Source organism: Ptychodera flava, chromosome 4 (genome assembly GCF_041260155.1).
Source record: "Ptychodera flava strain L36383 chromosome 4, AS_Pfla_20210202, whole genome shotgun sequence".
Lineage (NCBI taxonomy): Eukaryota > Metazoa > Hemichordata > Enteropneusta > Ptychoderidae > Ptychodera > Ptychodera flava.
In genome coordinates this window covers 42249474-42276348 of record NC_091931.1, presented here as the reverse complement: position 1 = coordinate 42276348, position 26875 = coordinate 42249474, and the positions used below count along the sequence as shown (strand labels likewise).

Genomic DNA, 26875 nt, shown 5'->3' with positions numbered 1-26875 from the left:
AAATTTTAAGAGGAGTCAAATACTAGTGCAGTGTCACTAACAAATACACTGAACAAGAGACCCTGGTTAGCTTCGTCAGAGAATCAAAACCTATCATTCCGGGGGATGTGTGAAACTCTAACCCTACTTGCATTTACTGACGTTCGATTTGACCTTGTCCGCCTGTTATCGTCAGATGCGGACTTGCTGTGTACAACACTGAACGGAAACGATTCATCTCTCCGGTCAGAAGAACAGTCAAGTTCGTCGAACACCAGCCCACGGCCGTGACACTTTCAAATATTTGCATTGAACTTGAGTGTGAAACGCCGCCTGCCTAGTTATCGCAAGGAATTCTCAATTTCGATGAAAACCTATTTGTATCACATCCAAATGGCTATACTGTGAAGTGATTCAATCTTAACAAAGTGAAAAATGATGCCACAATACAAGCGAAATTGTGAATACTTTAAAGCGATTTGTCGTAAGTTATATTTCATAACAATGCAACTTTGATAAGGCTTTCATTTATTTGTTTATATTTGCAAAGAAAATTACGTTCTTGATATTTTGACACCACACGACGCAGCAAATCGTTATGGCTCAGAGCACATCTCATAGTAACTCTTTTCTTTTTCTTCCCACGGACCCCAAGTAAGGAAATATAGGCCAACACTTGAGCGAGGAACCGAATACAAGCCCCCTGCGTCGAGGACGAGAATTCTACCTCTGAAACGTTGATTTGCTAGCTCCCTCGAAGAAAACCTCGATATCGAATCCGTTCGGCGACAATCATTCGGCCTTGTACAAGCAGAGTAACAATCTACTTCTCCTTTGATTCAGATCACCTTGAAACAAAAACAAGTAGGACCAAAAAAGGCGTTTTATGTTTGATAACACCATCTTAGCTATCGATATTGTGCTGAAGTTTCTTTGGCAAGTATGTAATTTGACAAATTGAATGTAAAAGCAGGTCCAAAAATTACTATATAAGGCTGACGTCAACAAAAGAGATTTGAAAATGTATTGACCATAATGAAAACTGTTGACTGTGAATTCCAAAACTGTCTTAAAAAGATTTCTTACAAAAGTCATGTTGGCGACTGTAGTTTTGTGTCATATTTAGTATTTGTCGATTATTCCCTGATTTTTAAAGGCTGATGCGATCGATCACGGTGTGGTGTCGTGAGATACGTTCCTCTTCGGTCTCTCCATGGCTCTAGGGATTGGCAACTTCTGGATTTTGCTCTTTTTACTTCACCTTATTACATGAAATATCAGTTGTGTAATTTTGCCGTTGGAAATACAAGGTACAACTCTATTGAAACTGTTATGAACACTTGGGCAAATGCTGCATACACTGGAAACGGGTCAGATATCCGAGCCTTCATTTCTTGTCCATTTTTGTTGAAATGACAACTTTGAAAAAATATTTGCTTGATAAAGATTGGCAAAGTGATCTGCTTTGTCGTGACAAACAACGAAGGTACAAGGCAACCAGGAAAATGCAATATGATATTTTAGGCAAATATCAACTTCATTATTTTTTTGAGCATGACAATTCGAGGTGGCATCATAGTTTATTCATTATATGTGCGCAGCAGACTCTGAAACGTTTCACTTCAAAAATCTAGAGTTTTGAAAATTCCACATCTTTACACAAAGGAAAGTATACCAAGCCGAGTTCAACTACTGGGAACACCCAAGGAACTGCTGTAACACAAACTGACACTTGGAGTTCAGTTTCTTTGCAGTGTCCGTCATAAGATATACGTACGTACAAATGGAAATGGAATATTTAAAACGAGCGGACAGTTAGTTATACAAGGCAACCACATGTTGCGAGCATTCCCGCCTCGGAGAGTCTGCCTGAGAATATCAGATACACTTGAATTCAGAAACTGACCAATAGTAGTATGAAATGTATGAGTCAGTGATAATGCTGTGACGTTAGTTGTAGCAATGGAATACCTAAGAAAATATATCTAACCTTGTCCTGGTTAAGTTCATGGTTAAGATACAGTTTGCATGCTGAATGGAAACTACACACAGACCGAAATACTATAGTCTCTGAAAGACAGGTCTAGGGGGAAATTGCGACCTCACCCGTTGAGAAAGAATAACAAACTTGCAATCACAGAGATTTCAGTTCACCAACCTTTGTATCGTTACAGTGTTCTCTGGGGTTGCAGGGAACACGGACACCACGTCAGACGGTGCCGAGCACTTAGTCCCAAAGCACAAAGTTTTACGAGGGGGGACGTCAAAGCCCACAGTAGTCATAGGAACCGCTGTGGAGTCCACACCCTCGTCTGGTTGATACAGGCCCTGGTGTATTTATGGCGACACATTCCGACCGAGTATCTGGTCTCATTACCCGCTGAGGTTTCTTGTCCGTGATATAGAGGAAACATGGCTAGTCGAACAGCGTACAGGACGTTTGGTTGTCTACTTGCCCTGCATATTATTGGATGCTATGTCCCAAATCAAGGTAAGGTGAAAATATCGATATTTAAATGACGGAGAAAACCAATGCTTGTACTTTTTGAAACTGTTAATGTCTGTAGGCAAATTGCAAATCGAACACGTTGCCATCTACCATATTCGTGCTGAAATACCAGCCTGAGGAGCGAGAGAGATTGTCGCTCAAGTAGTTGAATTTGCGTTGGGATTTAATCTGCATGTAGGGTAATACACTATCTTAGTGTGCTTGCAACTTAAATAACTGTTGGCAGACACTAAAATATCTGACTAAATGAAAACTTAAAAAGTTTCCAGAGCGATTTCACCTAAAACGTCAGATCACTTTCATGTTCATTTACACATACTGCCACCCGTGACCTGGATTCAAATGGAATATTAAAATAACTGAACGCAAACGCCCATCTCTGGCTACAGTCGCCAGTGATCTAAGTATAAAAAAATTGTCACTTAAGTTTTGCAAATCATAACTGGAGATATAAATGACTGCAAATTCATCGTTGTATGAAAGTTTGTGATCCTCGACTAGTGATGCCAGTGTCTGATGTTACTTCGTGTACTCGCAGATCGGAGCTAAATGTGCCCGTATCATATTCCAGTGCATGCATCAAAGATTTTATTTTAAGTTTATTTCTCAGGATTTGCGTGTACAATTCTTGACGTTACAAACTAAAGTTCTTGAGTAAAATTGTACCAACTTTTACTTAATAAGCTGCGAGAGGTTAGCCAACGACTGTAACAACACGCATAACCCTTGATTACAATATATGTGGGGAGGGGGCGTGATGTAACATACCGGCACAGTCCCCCATCAATCATAATGGAGGGCCGTGACACCGGCAAGGTACTAGTCGTCTCCATAACGTTATTTCATATACTTAAAAACACTTATGATCTCTGGGCGGACAACATGAAATATTTGCCAAACCCACCCACAGAATTCCTTCACAGTCGACCATTTGATGTCCTATGAAGGTGGTTGGGATTTGTTTGAGTAAATAGATATTGAGAAGTAAATTAGAAAAACGGTTTGCCCATGTCCGATTATCTTATTTTTCATATCACAGTACTTCTACACGTGTGTTTTGGGTAACTGTGGTAATATGAAAATACTCAGACGATTTAAAAATAAAAGGTTCAAATAAATATGCAAGTCAGACTTTGGCATATGCCAACTTTATTAGATAAAGTACATCCTAGTTTCGTTTTGCGTCATATCATAAACGTTTGCTTCCATTACGGTTTAGTTGCATTTTGCCAGAATCCTATCCATCATTTTTTAAGCATTCTCCTTCAGTCTGTCGAAAACGAACATGACATCGTGTTGACCTTCACACCTCCATAAGCTGTGTTTGTCTTAACCTATGATGAGAAAAAACACCGCCAATGCGGGGCTGGACCGCACGGGTGGTTGCAGATCATTTTCTGAATTTGATGCCCAGTCCGTCTCAGGGTCCATGAAACTCTATGACTATTTATGAAAGTCTATGCCACTGATGGCTGTATGAAATTCGAATGAACTGCCTCGTCATTCATAAAATCTAAGGCGAGGTGGAATGACCTACATTCAGTTACTATGGCAATTAAAGACAAGATGCTGTAAACGTAAGTTTTATAACCAAGGTGAAAATAAAAAAAGAAAAGTTAATCTGGGAATATAGGTCAGTTTTGCAACAGAGTTGCGCATGCTAAAGTGACTACTATTTTAATTACTAAAGTCAACTTGATACTGTGTCTTAATATAGCGCAAGAATTTTGTGATCTGACGACACAGAGCGTGGAATAAGAGGACAGCTCCATCATGACATGAAACTTAGCAAGGCGGAAAAGTTATGCAGCCTAGCCATCAGGATTGTGAGACACATAAAATAGCAAGCTTTACATGATGCGAAAAGGTGACCAACTTTAGGGGTTTGTGAGGCCAGTTTAAGACAAAATAATATTATATTGCACCCCGTCCTTATCGTGAGCAAGAAGGTTGTGACTGAAAAGGATAATTAATTCTACCATATTTCACAAACTTCAAATTTGCAAACTAAACACGAGGATTAAGTCACTGTAAAATAAACGTTTTTAGAATTTTACATGAAATATCCGATTCGATAGTTCATGATGACAATCAAACATGCAATGCTATCTTTTCCGTCAATAAGGACGCCTTTGCCCTTCCTCGTTTTTCAGTTTTGTTTTGGGACGTTGCAAGATTGTGCAAACTCAGAGTTGAGTTAAATTATTGATATTAATGGTAGATAAAATACCAATCGAGAACATTTACTGCGAAATCAAGTAGCTTCTAATCAAGGGCTCTGGTGTAAATTACAATTCACTTTGTAACTCAGACTACCCTCTGACAATAAAGTATATAATAATAATGATAATAATAACATTTATGACATCATTGCATGCACAGGTTGACTAGAAACAGTAGCTACTAATCAAGGGCTCTGGTGTAAATTACAATTCACTTTGTAACTCAGACTACCCTCTGACAATAAAGTATATAATAATAATATAATAAACATATTTATAACATCATTAAATGCACAGGTTGACCAGAAACAGACTATTGTGGTACATCACATCGTATACTTTTCGAATTGATCAAATTGGAAATAGTATGAGGGAAATATGGAAATGATTATATAATTACTTTTGATGTAAACACGATTGGAATTGATTTAGGGTAATTGGATGGTGAAGTGATGTCGATTTAATCTGCAAATGTAACCTCATCTGCTTTTCTTTTTAAGTTACACACTTGATTTTATGGGTAAAAGCTGTAGGGCACCTAACACTTTTGAGAAATTTTAAAGATATGAAGATCCAATTATCCAAAATTAGTTCCAATCGTATTTGTAACACTATTGTTCAAAATAAATCAAAGAATCAACTATTTTTTTCTCTTTTTGCCATCTTCAATGGTTACCGCAAGGAGAAAGGGTTGGTCAAAAGTACTTCTTTGACTACAAATAAAGTATAAATGATAAACGTATTTCGACTGAACGCAAGCAATGAAATACTTCTTTTTGGATAAAATCTTGTGTCTCATACACATTGATATAGTACATTGTTAAGTGATTACACCACCGCTTGTCAAAGACGTAATCAATCGCAACCTTTGAACTCATGTAAGTTATCGTTTTCTTTAGGATTCGCTTACTCTCACTTTACAATTCTAAGTTCGTCATGAAGGAGGCCATGAATATGTAATCTACGAAACTGTGAAAGCATATCCGCGTTTTTCTGACGTCAGACCGACAGTTTCACTCCATCACAACATATGACAATGACTGTATAACCGGTTATAGCTGCATTTGACACATACAAGAAGATAAATTCTACTTTAAGAGATTCTCAAAAGTGACTAGCATTCATTTGCGTAAGATTTAAAGTTGAACATTTTTGCGAATGTCTATTTGCCTTGCGTCCTGCGCATTGTCACTTCTGACAGGAACGCCAGACAGCTGTCAAAAGTAAACCCGTCTTATTTCAAATGTACAATCTTCATTGAACAGGAGGTTATCAGATATTTACAAAAAGCAAGAGTTGGAAACACAGTCTTTCGTTGTTCTACCATAAAATAAATAAATGCATTTTACGCCTTACTTGAAAATGGCCACAATATGCTTTTTCTCCGTTGCTTTAAGAGTTTCCATGATAACCGTCGGCTAACGGGTTCGCCGACAGTGACCTCGTTTGCCCCCGACCTAACGCATGAAGGGTCAATATCTCATTACCGAATGACACACCCCCACTGAGTCAGGACTTCGAATGTATCGCAGTTTCCAATGTGAGCATTGACGTGTACATCACTAAATACGCACGCCAAACTGTAACGTGCAGACAGCAATTAAAATCAAATGAGTCAATCACTGGATTTGAAGACCATTTTAAAAAAGTTTTACAATGGGTATGCATTTGTTCATATATTTACACACTTACAAACTCACGTATACAAGAATGTGTGAAAGTGAGTGCTGTGGAAAAAGTTATGGAACACCCCGGCAGCCGTGTTTTTCGTCAATACAAGTGGGGCACTTTATTTGTCGCGACCATTGACGAACTTTGCCGATTTAACCCACGCAACAATGAAATTCAGATTTCAGTCAAGTGTGCAGGATGGAACCTCTTGCAATTCACTCGCTATCAGAGATCTCAGAAGACTGAAAAAAGTAAATGCACTCAGTAATTTGCTAAGTTTACACAACTTTGGAACACAAGTTATCATTTTCGGATGTTAACGGAACAATAGCTCTAACGTTTGAAAATATCGTTATATTCATGCTATGAAACAAGTAAATTTCATTTTGTTCCTTTCTTGTTACAATATATCGAGATGTGAAATGTTATATCGTGTACAATATGCATTGATTTTGCAATCCACACTAGAATTCAGTTTTTAACAATAGTGTAGGACATTACGCAAATACAATCTGTGTTGACGAACTGACCACCAGGCATTTCATTCTGGTTTGGAAAGTAGAGCATGAAATAATGTTTTATGAATTGAACGGCATTAATGGCAAACATATCAGAAGTTACAGCTGGTGGAGCTTTCATAAAGTTTCAAAAAAGGGAGTGGTGAAACTATGAAATACACGTACACAGATCTATGTTACTCGATGATGGGGTCATCGACCTTTAAATGCTGCCTTCACGTCGATGTCACAGTAGTGGATTCTCGACTCGCCCTGCCTCTACTTTATGTGGAAGAAGTTCAGATGGGAACAAGAAATTCGTAGCATCTTCATGAGAATTTCATATCTGATATACAAAAAGTAAAATTAAACTTTGCAAATTCCATCCTGCCATGAGAAGGGAACAGTCTCATTTATTTGAATTGACCCTTAACACCAGTGAATCAACAAGCAGGCCGACGAGGCTTCAACTTTTCACACCATATGTTACTTCCATCGTCTGTTTGAACCGTCTGCATATATGTGTGTGTTAAAGTGCAGACAGATTCTTTGTCGATTGTATACATAGAAGAGGTGATGTCCAGGAAAGGTCGCACCAAATTGTCTACTTGTGTTCTGACTTATGCTAAAGTTAAACTTTGTTTAAAACTCTTTTGGAAACTTTTGAACCTAGCGGTGGGCATTTTCACCATATTGCGAAGTTGGCACGGTTCCAAGTTCTCGTAAACATGAATGGAGTCGATTACTTTACCATATACTAATGTCAGAGACTGTTCCACTGTCTTCTTTGAAGGGATGGTAAAACGTTACACCTACGAAATACCAGAGAACAAATATGGAATCAATCGATTCTCCGTTTATAATGTATGTGCAGTGGAAAATGTCATAAAATTGCGCCAATCGTTATTGTAGGTTGTTTAGGCAATAAATCACACCAAGCGACTGACATACCCCCAGATTTTGACCATTTCTTAACATATACGCACAAGCGATAGCAAGTGCGTATATGGTGTTAACTGGTCAAATCGGGTGGTGTGCCCGTTGCTGGGGTAGTTTACCGCTAAATGATATAATATATGAGAACATTATATTCTGGCGTGAAACATCAGAGTAGCATTATTTTCTCGAGCTAAGAGCTCGCGAGTGTTCCAATCCTGCTATATCGTGAATATATCATGGTTATTTTCACGTCTCGACCAATCAGATCGCAATATTGCGTCATCAATATACTACTATGATGTAATATTAATGTGCAATCAAGCGCGCGAAATTGGCTCCTGCCGGCAAAAGTGCAGACACAGTTTGTTTTTATGGTCCTAGGTTTATTGCTGCAGCTTGTGGTCGGATCCCTTGACATGCAATTTTTTCCATTTCAATGAAAACACTGGTGGTAACAAATCATAAAGTATGCCATTTTATAGGTGTAATTTTCTAAGTCTTGATAAAAGTTCGGACAAAATTGATTTTCACATATTAGACATGACGAAACGGTGTCGTCATTAGGTATATAGGAAACAATTTTATATGATCAAGTGGTGTTGGCGGTTTTTTTTCTCCAATTGCAGCAACGTCAGGTCTGAGAGTTTGCTTGAAAATACACGGTCATGAAGAGGCACTGCTTTCGTCATGATACACCCGTGGCCACATTAGTGTTGATCAAGCCTGTCTGGTACAAGCAGAAATTCTGTCTGCAGAAGGGTGATAAAACGGTTACTTTACCCTGTATCAGTGGTGATAATGATCCTACTATCGGTACCCCATGGACACGCCGATTAGCCTGAAATTAGGGAGTGATTGTAAAATACACTGTATACAAATGATGTTGACCACAGCATTTGCCCTATCAGTACTCAGTATCTGCTAAAATTAATGTGTTTCAAATGTAGTCAGTGTTAGAGAACATCACACATTTTGTGTCGATTTCAATATTGCAGTGAATGAATACCAACGATACTATAGCGTGTATCGCAAGTGTCGTGTTCAGACTTTGTTCAGACGCGGGAATTGAGAAAATGCCACTTTGAAAATGTTAGCGATTAAATTACAGACATCGCCTGTCTTGAATGCAACACTTTCGAAAAAACATTCACTTGCACTAAGCCATGTTTCTTTCCTACAAACCGTGAATAAACTTACTCCAATTTCACTTGGTACGAGAGAAAAGGTAAGAGTAAAGTACAGTCGAGGTAGCATTTTACATGTACATGTATTCACATGTGTGTAACCATGAACTACACTTTTCTCATCCCGGTTTAAGGGAACTTGTCCTGATACATATACATCTCTCCAAACTTTTCTGGCTCCCTCCACGCTTATCTTAAAACGCTTGCTTGTTTCTTTGTAAGCTCCTCATGGTACCTCGCTAGGTGCCGGATTGCCACCACAATCTCTTATATTTTGAACAATCAAGCTTGCTACGTCCTCACTGAAGTATTTGCCCGTATGATATTAGCGACCGTTGTTATTGATGTTCATTGTCGGAGTGCAGACTTACATAGTGTCTACAGTGCAGTGTTGTGATCGATTTGAATTGGGCAGGCGAGACATTTTAGTAGAACGTTATCTCAATCCTAACAGTGGGGTGCCGATAGTGAACCTTACATTTATTACACCGATCACCACTTTGTTTCGTTTATACAAACAGAATTTCTGCTTGCACCAGACAGGCTTAATCAACACTAAAGTGGCCACGGGTGTATGTGTACGTGTGTCTGTGTAAGAAAGCAAAGTATATCAAAACTTACAAGTCTTTTTAAATGACAAAGTGACTGATTTTGGCACCACATGTACCCGCCTAAACAGAAAGTGGAAAATATATTTAACATCAGCTATCAATGCGCGTGATCTTAGTTAGTGATATGATAGCATTAAATATAGTCTGTTCATGCACGATATTATTCCTGGATGCATTTGTTACCTCACCACACATACACTTCTGGTAGACATAATAAATTGTGCAACTGCTTTTCTCAGTCTTCATTCTTTAATCGGGGTTAAAGTCATACTGTGTCAATACAGTAGACTCTAACGAGGGTCTATGGTCAATCGTTACTTCGGTATGTTTCACGATGTCGAAAATCATAATCGAATTTCTGACTGGAAAGGTTTTGACAAAGATAAAAACGTCGTCAGTAATTGTATCATCAATACATTTCATTAATTAATTAATTATTACAATATAAAATATACGTTTGGAATTTGAGTCGACAAGCTGTTTATGAGGAATTTAAGGTAATAACACAGGATGACTTCATTGAATTCATAAAAAAATTTGTCTGGTTTGGTGTGAAGTATTTAATACGGATATTTTATGAATATCATAGATTGGAAAATGTTCACTTAAAACATTGATATCCTTAGATCCTTTCTTTACAATTAAGTTTAAATCAACCATTCAAATTCACTACCAATATGCTCTGTTACAATCATCACTGTCACTTCTAAGGGACCAAAACACGAGAAGTTTTGTTTTTGGCTTGGTTCAAGGCAAAATATGTCTTAGTTAGGCTTTAGTTAAGGTAGAATCCGCCTCGGAGACAGATATTCAAACTCTCCACTTTTTACAATACCTTTTTTGGTCTACCTCTCGTCTAGGGTTATTTTGAAGCTTATGGAGTAAATAAATTTTTCACAGGCTTATTTTTGTGATAAATCGAAAATGTAATTTTCTCCCATAACGATAGCACATTAATGGCGGCCATTTTGAATTTCAAATGCCGCTAATATTGGTAATCTGTTTCATGGTGAACCCTAATTTATTCTTCTTTATTTCGAATTGGGAGATGGGTGTTAAAGTTTCCTCACGGAAAGAGTTGGCAAAGGTTCAAGTTTTTCAGTTTATAGGCTCAAACTACCTCAAGTTAGGCCTACCTCCTAATTCCTACGCCTGGCAATAGACTCCTTCATTGGCATTATAAGAGGATACTAAGAAGTAAGGCAAAAGTGAATCGTGATCCAGGGTCACTCGTCGATTATTGTTTTCATGAGAATCATATGAACAAAAATGTACGTGAAAATGATTTGAGACGAAATCCTTCTGGTTTGGAAATTACATGAGTGATAATATCAATACTATACCAAGAACAAAGAGGTTCAGTAGTCATTGGTACCAAAGAAAGTATCTTTGTAGCGTCTTAGCATATGTTGAACGTCTTAGTAAATACTAAGTAATACTTAGTAGTACTCCGAAGAAATCACTGAACGATAAAAATATTGGTTACATCTGACTGATATTTTGCACACATCTCCTGATCAATCGGCACCGAACAGCTCTACTGAAAACGCCGAAACGTGTGGCCATCAACTGCAATGTTAGGTAACTTCTAGTACAGACAGACATTGCCCTCGTACCACGTTTCATAACATGACCGACGCCAGGGGCGCGAAATTTGACTGTGGCGTATTGATAACAGAACTCCGGAGCGTAAGGTTACAACTCGGTCAGTAGTTTTCGCAAAAGTCGTATTTGCGCTGGTCAACGTAAAATGACCTGCAGAACTCTGCTGAGAGCAAAGTGGGCCACTCAGATCGTATCAAATGTGCACAAAACAAGGTTACACAAGTCCAAACTGGGTTACTTATATATATGGGTTTACGGAAAGTATTTCGAGCATTCGTCTGGGCTCGTTTCTTTTCGCTAGAACTGTCCCATACGACTTGACAGTTAAAATTATCATATAGCATGCATTTCTGTTACTCATGGTCTGCCTGGGAGATTTATTCCAATAAACATACTCTCAGATCTCAACAACATCGTAAAAGCAGCACATTTGCTAATATTATTACTCTGTACTCTCTTTTACTCAGAGCACCGGCAATTTCAAAGATTTATGTCATAAAAATGATATAATATTTACTGTCATCGATATGCGTGCGAAATTATTTCCGGCATTTGCATAATCGTAATGTCATGGAATTCGTCGTACCACGCCCTGTCCCGCTAACTAAGCTGCACAAAAATGGCACCCCGGGTCATGCCTATCTGCTGTCAAAACAGACCAGTGAACTTTCTCCAGTTTTGCAACTTAACCGTTTACGAAACATGGCTCTCTATAAGTCAAAACTTTATCGGTAAACGGCGAGGCGTCTCTGGCATTACTAACGGGCGAGCCAGTGGATTTATAGGGTCGCATAACATCACACACCAATTTATCCTGAACAAGCTATACAGAGGTTTTTTGCAATTGTAGATATTGGGAGAGCTAATGTGAGTTCACGAGAAGGCTCTCTGCATGCCGCCGCTAACCTGCAGGTGACATGCACAGAAAGGGAAACTGGCGTATCTAGAGGGTCGGCCAAAGTACGCTGACTCACAGTCCATAATTATTCCTCGACTGGCTGTCCCATAGAACTCCAGCGACGGTTGGCAATTTTACTTACCGAAAGAAACCGCTATGTACATTTGAAGTGTTTTTCGTTTTAATTCAGCGAGACCTTTGTCCTTTGAAAACAGAGTAGACATCGCCGATGTAAGCAAACCTCTCCGCAGATGACACGAAAATCGTAATATTTCATGGTACACCTGAAACTTTATCCCGTTAACGTTAATGTATAGATGGCTAATTATGGTAATGGTGAAGCTAACACTTGCTGAAATTTAGTTTTTTTTACGGATATACAGTTAAAGCAAGGAATGAAAGAGTATATATACAATGTTGTTCAAAATATCAGAATATATTTATTTCAGGATAAAGAAAGTCAGAGATGTTATCTGAATTTCAAAAATCATGTGTAAAATTATATTTTTTATCTTTTATCCATAAAAACCCAACTGAAGTGATTTCGTAGATGCACACGAAAATCAGTAACAAAGAAATCAAGAAAAACAAACTCATTAAAAATTCAATGTTTGACTGTCTTTGCATAGAAAGTGCTGTCCATCTTAACAGACGTATAAAACTGCCCGTTTCTGTTATGTTGTGTAGGGAAATGCACATATTAAAAACATATCTTTTGGTTTTCAGTGTAAAGTACAGCACTCGTTGATTGTGATATCCGTTGAAATTTTAATTCAGTTTAACCTTGAATATAGGTGACCACATGTATGATACGTAAACCGAGATATTTGAACGTCACATGGGGATGTTGATGATTCTCTGTTGGCACTCAACAACAATACAAGCAGACACGCACACCTATACCGCCAGTATCCACTTTCCTGCATGGGATGTGTATGTTCCATCGGGAGTAGAGGATTTCAAGGGTCTTGGTATCCTATTCTAAAAAAATCCTAAGCGATCATGGTCAAAAACGTTAGCAGCTGTAAAATTATTTTGCGTATTTGCAAATAATGGAACTTGTTCATTTGTGAAATCGGTTTACACTAATGGTGTTGATGTTACGCCATGACGACCATATGGTACCTCATCTTACCAGGTGTCAATCGTTTTTACAAGCGCCTGGGTAGAGGCATAAACTTCATGGAGAATGCAGATATTTGAATCAACTTCTTGGCCTTTACAAAATATAAACCGGTCGTATTTTACTGCTCATACGAACCAGGAAAACGGAAACCGGTGGAGCATAAAGACAAGAATTATAGTTACTTCTCGGGAAAATTTTGGTTTTCTGATGATTTTATGAATAATTTTGACGCTTTTTAGTTCCTTTCCATGACATTACTTTACCCAGTGTAGTAATTTTCATCAGCAAACTTTAAACTTTTTCTCTGATGTAGATAGATTCCAGACAAATAAATACATTAATGTTGTAATGTTCTTTATGTAATCTTTGGCCAAATGTTGGTTGTGATGACGAGTGTCAATCACGGTTAGGCGGGACAGGTTGACGACACTCGATGTCACTTTTACGCTCCCTCTTTCGGGCACGTCCAAGGTCACTATAACTTTGGTTGCTAGAGGAGGAGGAGGGGACGTACGTCGCATGGTAGCAACGGATTAAGTCCACAAAGAAACATGTCGTGTAAATCCATCGTCCGGATACTAGTTGAACCATAACATGTGTAAAGGGAGGTCCCAAACAAATGTAGGCTGAGTGGCATGCGAAGAAAAAAAATTAAGGACAAACATATATGATTTATTTGATATTCTTAGCCACAAAAACACAAGATTTTGACATTTTGACATTATTTTAACTAAAATGAATGGAAACATAAAAGCCGCGGTATGTTCTTGTTACACGATAAGCTTATTCCGTCGCCGTTTACAGTATCAAATTCGTCATTTTGTGATTTGAGCAGAAGTTTTATAGCCCATAGGTTCGTATAATATCGGATAATTTAAACTGGTTTTCATAGCTAGTGCCAGTGTTATGTAGCATCATCAAGGTAATACAAGCCTCGAAATTGAAATTGAATTGAAAGACTGGAACTTTGCTCAATCTTTCCTCAAGAAATCTTTCACCTATTCTATTACTGAATCAAAAATAAAAATCAGGGACAACCGTGCAATATTGGGTACAAGACAAGAAAATCAATTTAATTCAAGATAGCTCCATCCTTTTGTTAACTTCATGAAGAAAAGTTAAATTTTCGATTTTCATATAAGTAAGACTGTGAAAAGTTTACTTACTCCTCTTACTTCAAAATGAGTCCACGCAAATGTTAGGTCAGAAAAGTATTGTAATATCATTCCCCGTGGTTCATTTTACTTTAAAGCGACAAAAATAATTCGAATTCCTTTCGGAGAGGATAAACAATACCACACAACAAATGAAAATAAATTATTATGTATGGTGCATGGAACGTGAAAATTTTCGACAGTTTGAGGGTGTGCAGTAGATTGTGCATCGTAAAAATGACATGGCAGATGTTTCATGGCTTGATCACTTCGGTTTACATAATGTCTTTACGTGACCGCATACGAGCAGTCAGTGTGATACACTACACGGTACTGCTCGAATAATATAGAGTTCTGAGGCACAATATACCCAGTAAGTAGCATTTAGGATATAATTCCCTGGACCACACATAGTCCACTAGTAGACCCTTCATGCTTTGACGATTTATAGGATACAGGACCCTAGATGTAGAAAAGATATTCACGTATTCAAGATTTTAGTCAAATGAAGTCGAAGTTTGGAATACTCATATGTCGTTGGTGGGATCAGGCGATTATCAGTGGTTTGCAATTACATTCCTGACAGTAACGACTGTCTCTTCATTTTCTCCTGGAATCAACAAAGCAAATCAAAAGCTCTGTCTCAAGTATAAGGTAATCATATAAGTATTTGTCTGCGTTATAAATACGTAATATTACAGTTGAATTATTTCAGACCCATGAAAATGTACATATTTACAAGAAAAGAGCTTTACATTACCAGCTTCCTTGATTTTCTATGAAAATTAGAATATGGAGGATTTTTATGCAAAAGGGAGATTACGTAGCCCTAGACCATGATAGCAAATGAAACCGTGAAAGGGGTAGTGGTTAGATACGTGACTTTTGATGAAATTTTGAAGTATCTTCATCTTCTTCTAAAAGGATGCTGTCATGCATAAGTTATCTTATCAAACAAAGCGCACTGAGAATAAAATTTAAATATTGTTGACGTATTACAGTTCGGACAATCATTCAGTGTCAGCAACAACATCGAACATTAAACACACCATGTATCATGAAGTTGAAAACGAGGCCATACGTTTCAAGATTACAGCGTTTACAAACCAGGAAAAATACAGATAAAAAGGCTGTGGCTAAGCTTCATGGTGCTTTAAAGAAATATGTGCTAGCGTCATTTCTCCTTCTTTTGCATAGATTTATGAAGCAAGGTTAGGACGCATTCAAGAGCGGTCCTGAAGAACCAATCCCCATTTCGTTTAATGTTACATTGTAATGCTGAAAAGACGCATCATAATTTTCACTGAAAAAGTCAATTACAGGGAGTATCCCCGAAGCAAGCGATTGAACTTGGTTCACCTGTTCACAATTACAGAAAAGACGTTTGTGAATATTTCTAAATCTAACCTCCTTAGATCTCGTCCTACATCACAAGTTCATGAGGGCACGTACTATAACTCGCCCTTAAACAATTGTTTTAGAAAAAAATGTACGAAAATATTTACGAAAATTTGACCATTTATGATCAAACCATCAAGACAGTAACTCTTCTCCATCTTATATTGTCAATTACGGTACTTCGTACCTCGAAAATGAAAGACCTAAACTTTTGCCAAAACTTTCCTCAGGCAAACTGTTAACGATTCTCTTTCAAAATCAAGAAACAAATCGGGGCTACCATCCAAATTTTGGTTTACAGAAACAATTACCCAATATTTACCGATATCTTAAATTCAAAATGGCCGCCCTCACAGTGTTATCTCTATAGGGGAAAATAAATTTCACAAAAACTAAGATGGTGAAAACTTTACCTACTCCATAAGCTTCAAAATGGCCCCTAAAAGTGGTAGACTAAAATAATATAATTGTAGAAGTTTGAGAGTCCGAAGATCTGTCCCCGGGGCGCTTTCTACTTTAAAGAATAATTCTAATTTGCGTGACGTGCGCCAGTCGTAAGATCGGTTATAGTTGTACAGCCGTCTTTGTTGTGGCCGTCACAGAGAGTAAGAAGAGTATAAAGTTGATCAAATGAAGACAGCTGACACATTCTGTCAGTACTCACCTTCACAAGAGGGCAAGAGGTCAAGATAGATATGTTCCAGTGACTTGAATGACCCTTATTCAAACATGGCGACCCCTAATGAAATTTCCCCTTGATAAAATCCAGGCAAGTGGGAAACGGGAGATACTTTGCAAAAGTTCTGCAGTTATACTTTGATTTGAGAGATCCGAGCAAAAATGCAGGAAACTGTTATAAATAGAAATGCATCTTGTCGAACTATCATGATGGGAAAAGCATACGTTTTCATTTTACGTACAAAACTTGAAATGTGCTAACTTGCGGTATTATCGTTACTGTACGTCGGGCTTTTTTTATTCATCATTACAGACACCCTCCATCAAACACCGTTTCCACCATAAGGAGGATAAGAACCAATGTCTCCTCCCATGTATATACATTTTAGTTGCTCATGTTTTCATATTCAGTTGATTCATTTGTAAGTAATTGAATTGAGTATTGATAACCATAACACCAGATGCTGCACAAAATATATCGCAAACAATCTCTTTCTGACATTTCAATAAGCCGTCACGTGATTACTCAGGACGTGGTAGCACACAAAAAGAGTCACACAGAGTCACGCATAAGTTATACTTATGCTAGTATATCAACGCTTATAATAATCAGGGCTAATCGATATATATGTATAACATTTATTTTATTATAGCTCTGTCAATACCTTTGACTTTGTGACGTCATACCCACGATTATTACCGATAATTGATCCAATTATCCGGCATTGTGGCCCGATGTTTCTACGTCAACAAATTCACTGGCATAATAGCAATAACATACCCCTCCCGGCCAATAATGGACTCAAGCAAACTTTGCACTCCCTACATATAATGTACTCAGCTTTGCCTCGTTCATTATGCCATACAAAGTTTGATTTTGTCCATTATGGGCCGGTGGTAGGTGCATTATTGCTAAGTATATTATTATGCACTAATAATTAGTACATTATTAGAAGTATATTATCAGACATTAACTAAATACTTAGAAGTAATATAATATATATTATATATATATATATATATATATATATATAAACACACACACATCTATATATATATACACACACATACTACATATATATATATATATATATATATATATATATATATATATATATATATATATATATATATATATATATATATATATATAATTTGTACCTACTTTTTATACGAACTTTTAAACTGAAAATTCATTATAAAATAGAAATGTGGCTCGTATTCTTCATGTTAGTTTCACAGAGATGTTATTGCATATACGTTTCTCAGATTTTGCCCTATGGCGTATACATTGTGAAGATAGGCGGGATAGTTTGCATGCTGATGGTGAAACGTTATTACCGTGGAAAGTTTATCCTATGTATGTCAAGGACTTTAGTAGTCACTGCTGTGGATCGCAACAATAGGCAGTAAAACTTTGGTATGCATTATATCGGATTTGCCAGTGCCATAATTTCATCTGTCCGACCAAACAAACGACCAACACATGGAAAAACTGTCGACGAATTCATGGGATAACTGAGCAGTGAATCAGAACAACCATCGAAGAGCAAAAAAGAAGAGCAAGAAAGACTCACGAAGATGAATAAGCAAAACGAGGAAAAACAAAGCACCAGTCAGTCATAATCAGCAGCTCATCCACTCTTAAAGAAACAGTCACCAAGTTTGCATTCAACTTACCAATCTTAAACATTATTGCCATGCCAAAAATCAAGCGGATAGAGTGACCAACGTTCACGCCTGTTATCATCAACATGTCAGTCTATTGATAACCCAACCAACATTTAAAACTCAACATACTCTTCACGCTTTGACGAACGAAAATATTGTACCGACGGAACAAATCATCGTCCACGATAGAGAATACTTTGGTAACTGTAAACTACTTGCAATAACTGCCCTGGATACACAAAATTAAATGGCTCACTATGGCTATATTGGACTGCAGCAAACAATAAGTGCACCTGAATATTAAAATTGCAATACATTCCTCTTGAATCATATTATTCAGGAATGCTAGAGAAATAGTTTCGGCGTATATCAAATATGAAGGCTACCTATCTACTTTTCCACCGAATTTATCGCAAAAAATATTTATATGCATTGAATATCTGAAAGTAAAACGTGTTTTTGCACACTCTGATAAAAAATGACACCAGGAATGGATCCCTGTAGGAAACAATTCCAGTTTGACTAAATATTTCTTTGACGGCTGCGAGAGTTAAGGTGTATTCTTGTTGTTAGCACGGATAATATAGATAAATAATAGTATCAGACACGACTGAGTCAAAAAGGCTATCCAGCAGCCATGTTGGATCGTATCCCTAAACCCTTATCCTCATGTTAATGTTGAATGATATCAACCTGTAAGCCGCACTCTTACTCCGTCGACTTGGACGTGAACTGACAAATAATTGGCAAAACAACTAACAAACCAAAAGCGTAGAATCAGTGAGCTGCACGTGATCACTCGACTAGGCCGATGCGACCGATTATGATTATCAGAAACTGATGAAGTGTTCAACCCCTCGATATAATCGTCAGACAAAGATGGCGACCGACCGCACAAAGGTTAAAGATGTCCCGTCAAAACGTACACCGAACGAACATCGACTCGATAAAATAGGGCAACTGGCTGCACATACAGGCATCTACGTAATGTAGACAGAATGTAAATGTTATGTACGGACATAAGTTTCACATCAACGCCGAACAGCTGCTAAATCGACGGAAAACATTTACTGATGACATCAAATCGCTACATGACAATCAACGATATAAAGCGATATCACCACCAGAGTTTCGGAGGAATTTATTCGTCTATTCACATAAAACAACTTGCATATATTTTACGCCCGTAAACTTTGGCCGGAAGCTTTCATTGAAATATGGATCAGCGTTCGAGTACAGAAATCTTAGTATTTATACACTGGTGTACTTTTAACCCCGTTTGTTTATGGACCAACCACAAATTGCCAAAGCACTCTGACAGATTGTTAAAAGACGCGAGTTGAAATATACGTCGGCAGGTACTTCCTCTTGACATGGACGTGTGTTGAAGAGACAAGACAGAACATTAAAGCCATGAACATAATAGCACCAACGCCAGCGATTAAGTCTTCTCCTTCACCAGATATTGTGTACTATTAAGTATAAATTCGAGGGATCTCGGTTTATTTGCAGGTGACAATCTTATACTTTATTTCCATGATCGACGAAAATCCGTTGAGAAATAGAATGATTTTCATCATCTGACGGCGAATTGATATATTTACATCACTGTTAACATTATGCGGTTTATCGTTTTTTTGAATCATGAAGTTGTCAAATTGGAAATAGTTTTGGGTCACTTTCAGTCAAGTGATGACTATGCGGCCTGCTACGTCATTCATAAGTTACCATCGAAACCTATGCAGTGCGCGAAGTTCGATATATGACCTCAGGAATGAATGCAAATAACAAAGGATCGTTTAGTAATACCACGATTTCATATTGAGATTCGAGAAGGCAAAGCAGCACTATTCTGTTTTCGATGTTGCTCAGTTGGTAAAAATTCGTTCTATGTATAAGCAAATGATTTCTATCGATATTAGAACAAATCAATGTTCAAGTTTCATCGAAACAATATCGTCTCACAGTTAAAATGAGTTTGTTGGTTTTGGTGACTTGGGAAATGGAATATGGGCGCTTCAATATCTTCAGGAATTGTAGTAATGCTGCAAATATGGAACATCACCATCTAGTGTCATTGAAATAGACAACATGAAAACGATCGAAAAGCGTAGTTCAGTGTCCTAATTTTTACATTATTGTGACGGAGTGACGAAGTCTAATTTGTCAGCCGTCTTGCTGTAATGACAAGATGTGACAGAATGATAGCGTACATCTTCGCTAATACTTTCTCGACACGACATCAATTATAGCTTATGAACAATCAATTATACTGTTGAAATAGACGTCCTATATTTATTTTTCACATATTTTATTAATTACTGTGGTGGTCCCCTTCACGACGGAGCAGAATGACACTGGACACCAGAGTTTGTAAGGCTGCACAGGGACAGGCACATGGTGACCCGATGCTGACACTTACCGAACCCCTGACGAGCTATCTTATATTTCTGTTTCCACGCATGAGCAGATGTAACAGACGAACGCCATACATGTTCATACCAACAGGACAAGCTAAAAAGCAATTAATAGCACCAAAGAGACGCATAGAGTCGTTAACAGGCATTTTATTGTTGCACTTCGACCCACTGTTTCACAGACATACTTTGCTGAATCAATTTTCGATATTGAGAGTATTTTACTCTTGCAATCGGTGTTATCATCTGTTGACCCCAAAGTGGCGGCTATTCTTGTATGAATTAAATCAAGAGAGAAGTACGTTTGTCATTTTCAATACCAAGGAAGAATGATACGTATTCCATGATGAACGGACATAAAATTTAACTACCGTTGAAGGGTTCAAATGGCTGCTCGAAATAATATTTTCCCTCCAAGTTTATTGAGTCAGGTTCATTTGCAACCCGATACGTACATTGTTGGTATGTAGGTTGAAACTGTATACCGTCAGAAGACAGAATGCGAATCACACTGGAAGCGTGAAACCATGACACTTACAATAATCATAAGATCAAGGCTAAACAAACTTAGATTGACTTCAACAATAGCGAGAGTAGCAGCAGGTATCCTCCACGCAGAGGTGGAAGTGACACATTTTCGAAGACGTCCATTGTCAACTGTCACGATCGAGAAATCAGAACCAATGTCTCTGAGGAGTTGGGCATTTTGAATTTTATTTTGATATTCCTTGGCGAAAGTAGATGTCTAAGACTGCTATTTATAAGATGATTAGAGCAAAATTCCAGACTCAGGCCCCCAGTGGAACTTTGAACCGACCCGAGTAAATATTTCGCGCAAGGATTGACCTGACACATACGAAGGTCACATTGAATTCTCGGTATGTAGGGTTCAAGAATCCACTGGGATATTTAGGAGCGTTCTTTAGAAGGTATACCATTACATCATGGAACGAGATGGTCAAAAAATTTCACCACCTTTTTCGAGTTATCAAAGGATGTATACTTTTTCGAAAATTTCCACACTTTCTCAGTTTTCAGGTATGTTTTTACATTTTCCCGAAGTGGCAAAGGTTGCAAATTAAAATTCTCCTCTTTTTTTTATATTTTCATAACCTCCTCACAAGACCTGAAGGTCACTTCCTTATTCATACAGCGTCAAGGTTCCGCTGAGTTGAGGCAAGTGTAAACAACAGGTAACAGTGCCGAAGATGTGACTGCAGTTTACAAGAAACTCAACCAGTCTTCATTCCATTAACACAAAATTGAGGAGGGGGCGTAGCAAGACATACCGAGTGTCTTTTTTTTAGATAATGAAAATTTCCGTATGCAGTAACCAAGATTAATTAAACCTCGGCTGTCTACAGCTGTCAAATGTCTAATAACGAGATGAAGATAAAAGTGCATTTGAACTGATGATATGCCAGACAGCCAACGGGTCGGATCAGATCGCCGAGGCATTAATCTTGCGTCACATTTAAGATGATTTATGTTATTGGCCAATCCAACTGAGCTCGGGAGACGCAAAATGATGAGAGACTCCAGAACTTAAATGGAAATCCAAACCGCTCTAAATGGATTAAGCTGACAGAGTTCACCCCACTCTCATTTTGCACTGTGAGCGTCTGAGACAAGCGATGATAACATTCAAATCAGGTGTGGTCACTTACCGCACTTTTGCAGTGAATAAGAAAAACACAATGTGTGTGTACTTTTATTATAGCCCTGACTATGTGAAAGACAAGTGCACATTTAACACTTTAATAATAGTAACTGTTGTGATTATCTGTACAAATTCACAACTTACAACCCTTTCAAAATTCACTCTTTCCGATCCTTATGATTCACTCACTTTTTTATTCCTACAAGTTATCGTTTGTCATTCTCAGAAAGAGGAAAGTTTGTTACATTTCAATCTCACACTGAGATAAGTTTAATCTGATCTACCCCTGTAGTTTCCCGATATCAACGAATATCAGATTTCTGACGAAGAACCGACTTGAGAAAAAAACCAGTTTCCCTGATGCAGTTCGCCAACACTGGGTCAAATAGCACAACATGAAACAATCCAAAGTTCAGACAGACAGACAGACAGACAGACAGACAGACAGAAAGGGAGGGAAAACAGAACGCAACAACGCTTACAATACCTATGGCGTATCGATCGTATCAAGTCTCTTAAACTAACTGCTTATCCTTCGGGAACCGTGGATAATTACAACATATCTAACGAAACTCAGTGACTTTGATTTCAAACTCTCTACCCCTTCGCCATACGAAAGTTTTTGAAGTGCGGAAATTCGACAAGGAAATTTTTAGTTGAAATCCCCAAAAAACACGATAGATACCTCAATCAGGTTCTTGAAAGTGTAAAATGTTGAACGGTTCACAAAGATCAAAGCGAAATCTGAACGATGTTCGAATATGCTTGATTGGTTTCCTCGGCGAAACTGTGGCAATGCTAGTTTTAGTTGGATAATGTGCATATAGATAAACAACCTCTGAATCAACCCCAATACAATGAGTTTTAGAAATCACGTGCGCGTTTTAATCATCTGCTGGTCCTGAAACGCAAAGGACTGTCTCCTGTCAGAGGCGATGCCCGATTCGTTAAGGGCACAAGGCACGTTTTCCCCCTGAAATTTGAAACACTGAAGACGCACCATAAATCAGAAACATTGTCTAATTTCTTGTGTCTGTTGTGAACATGCCTGACATATCTAGGCAGAATGCTAGACCATCCATCCTCTTAAAATATTGCAGATGTTATTTATATGGAATTAAATTAATAATGATATTCAGTACTTACCTACGAGTCAAGAATGAATCTGGCCAGTTTAATGCATCTTGCTTCGATAGAGGCCATTCTTCAATAATGTTACTTTCTCATGTGTCACATAAGATGGGTATAATTTTAAGAGAGCCAGCATTCAATAAATATCGTCACGTTAATTTTACTTAACTATTGTTGTCGATTTGACAATCAACAAAATTGAATGTGAATGTAGAAGAACACTAGTGGTGATGTCACCATACAGGTCGTGTATATCGCTCTTTTGAAATCCTGCAACTGTTTTCATTTCTTTTGAAATCCTGCAGATGTTTTCATTTCTCTGCAAGACAATCACTATATCCCATGTATAGCTTTTAGTTGAGGACATAAATGTATCGTATTAAGTTCCCTGACGAACGATAATTCAGCATGTCACTTTATTTTACAGTACACAAAGTAAATATCTGGTCAAATGCTTCATGCGGAATGCCTATACCGCTTTCACTTAAATGTAGTGCGTATGTGAATGTTAATTCAAATAATTGCGAATGTCAATTGCGGAAATTCCGTTGCTAAAAGAAAAATGGCGTGCTTGAGAAAATGTGTCTTACATGTCATAGATTTAAGATTGACTTTGCGATCACATTTGGCACTCTTCTTTGCAATCAAGGAAACAGTAAATGTTACTTCTAGTTACATTTTATTGTTTTAGTTCTGGAAGGCGCTCTTTTGGGTTTATATGGAAATCTAGTGCATGATAGAGATGTTTCATTCTTTACTGTTAGGGTAATGCAGACAATTGTCTAACAGTTGTGACTCCTAGTCGGGGGTAACGTGTAGAAACACTTGTTGCAAACTTCATGTTGAGTAAAAAAGAGCTGTTGAAACCCAAAACTCGTTTTCTCCCCGTGAGTCTAACGTAGATGTAACCCAGACATTTTCACGGAAGTAGTATAATTCAGTGTTGAAGAGAATGATCAGAAGTATTATGAAAATATGATGGTTCCTGCTCACACAAGCATGTTGTTTGGCCAAATTTCATATATAAATCATTTGATTAGATTTGTTGTGTTGTGACAAAATATCCAGAAAGTATACTTGTCGAGATGCCACTTTTTACCGGACCCTCCACTTCAAGAATGTCAAAATACAAAGTATACGCTTTTGCAAAGACAATGCATGCAAGTAGTGTAAAACATATTGTTCTTGTTGACAAATAAATTCTCGTCCGAGCGGGGCAGAGTGTCAAGAATGGCATTGGATGTGACACGCAGACAGGCGATGTTGACTCGCTGAACACTTCGAGTAATAAGTTTCGCCGTAATTTTTGAAAACTAACAAGAAATTGTTGTACAGAAACAGAATAAAAATAACAGATCATGTTTATCATTGAACAGCGCCACAAGCCAAGGTGAAAGGGGTTAGTAAACTTTCGTTTTCCACGGGAAGGGACTGATTTGGTGTTGTTACATGCAGGGTGATTGAGTTCAGTGAGTGAGAGGTCGTTGAACTTGTGAGTGTACCTAAGAACAATTTTCGATTTTAGCCCAAACTTTGAGGAAGCCAAGAATAATAACAGTACGCTAAAATGAACGAAACGATGATAACAACACGAGAAACCCAGGTCCCTACAACTTATACCACAACACAGCATAGTATTACACCCCTTACATTATTCGATTAGGGTAGAATGCGCCTCGGGGACAGATATTCGGACTCACACTTTTAAAATTCTTTTCTGATATACCACTTGTGGGGGTTCATTTAAAGAGCTCGTGGTGTAAAACTTTTCCACGGCTCAGTGTTTCGAAAATCGAAAATTTTATTTCCCCCATAGAGTTAACATGGTGATGGCGGCCATTTTGTATTTCAAATATCAGTAAATCTTGGGTAATTTGTTTCTCTAGTACCAGAATCTGCACGGTGACCCCCTATTTTTATTCTTGATTTTAAAAAGAGAATGATTGAAAGATTCCTCGAGGAAAGTTTGAGCAAAAGTTTAAGACTTTCACTTTCGAAGCGCATACTACCTTAACGCGATTGAGACTTAGTAATGTAGTGAATTGAAAAAGTGATAAAACATATTTGAGGAGACTTTTTTGCCCATCCGACGTGCTTATCTTGTCGTGTGCACACGTATTTTAAATTGTTTTGGAGTGCCTCTTTTCTGCACGTGAGAAATTGTCTTGCACTGAGTGCATAGTAAATCACGTGCACCGTCCTGGGCAGACAACACGTATAACTACAGTCGAATTAGACGACATTCAGTTAAAAGTAAACTATAGATACACAGGACTAGCTACAAAGCACAGCTATCTCCTTTCTTAGAAATTATTTTGAAAGTAATTTTAGATACAGCGACCGGGAAATGATGCCATTCACGCCGGCAACTCTCTGCCTGTGACTACGTCCTGTGCTGTGACCAATAGAATCTCACACCCCCAAGGACCTGGGATCAGATTTCTCACACGAGTTGGGGATATTTTGTCTCACACGAGCCGCAGGCGAGTGTGAGACAAAATATCCCCAACGAGTGTGAGAAATCTGATCCCAGGTCTTTGGTATGTGAGATTCTTTTTCTCACATGACCACAAAATGCGTTAAATTCATATTGGACACGTACAATATTATCAAAACTCGTGACATCTCTGTCGTCTGCCACTGTACTTTGACCTGCTTACTTTGTAGTTCTGGTCCGTGTGTCACTCGTCGTGCCATTGGATAACATTTTGCGCGTGGAACAAAACAGACTGTTATCATCCAATCAGAGCTCGTGTAATATTTACTGCAGAGTGTGGGACGGTTTCTGAGAGTGTGGGATCGATTTTTCCCACACTGTCGATCCCGCACTCCCAGCGGCCAGGAATGTGAGAACTCTATTTCCTCTCATAGCCTATGCCATCGATTCAAAAGTTTTCGTTTGGGTGTAAAAAAGTAAATAACTCATGATAGCAAGAGCAAGATCATGACTTGTTACCTGCCCAAGGATGGTACTCATGACGGTAGCATTGGTGATGCCTGGGACAAAGGAAAGGATACCATTAATATCGCCGTCATAACCACCATTCCTCCGCGACAAATATTCAGGTTCAAAGTTTTACAATGCCTTTCTGGTCTACCACTTGTAGGAGCTGTTTTTAAAAAGCTCTTAGAATTTTTTTTAAAAATTTTCCCTATAGAGTTAACACAGGGATGGCGGCCACTTTGAATTTTAAATATCCCCGGTAAATATTTGGCAGTTTGTGTCCATAGTACCACAATTTGCACCGGAACCCCTGATTTTATTCCAGATTTGGTAAGAGAATGGCTGAAAGTTTTATCCAGGAAAGTTTTAGCAAAATGTTTGTCTTTCAATTTCGAGGCGCTTGGTACAAGAACAATTCCATGGTACCTCAACAATAACATATCTATTTTCTTTTTACAGGCCCAGTTTCCACACTAGCACAAGCAGTAGGTGAGTGTATGGCATTTTTTAAACTGCGAATGAAGATAATTGTTTTTACCTAGTGTACGCAAGCTAAAAATAATAGTGGAGTTTCCCAAAGC

General features: G+C 38.0%; 1 protein-coding gene across 1 annotated transcript in view; it reads left to right on the top strand.

Moving 5' to 3' along the window:
* The first annotated feature begins 2140 nt into the window (after positions 1 to 2140).
* The window catches only part of LOC139131817 (uncharacterized), a 34734-nt gene continuing 9999 nt past the window's right edge, over positions 2141 to 26875 (top strand). The window contains exons 1-2 of the mRNA XM_070698100.1: positions 2141 to 2470; positions 26754 to 26783. Coding sequence (XP_070554201.1) covers positions 2392 to 2470; positions 26754 to 26783 — 109 coding nt within the window. The 5' untranslated portion in view covers positions 2141 to 2391. The remainder of the gene's footprint in view (positions 2471 to 26753; positions 26784 to 26875) is intronic.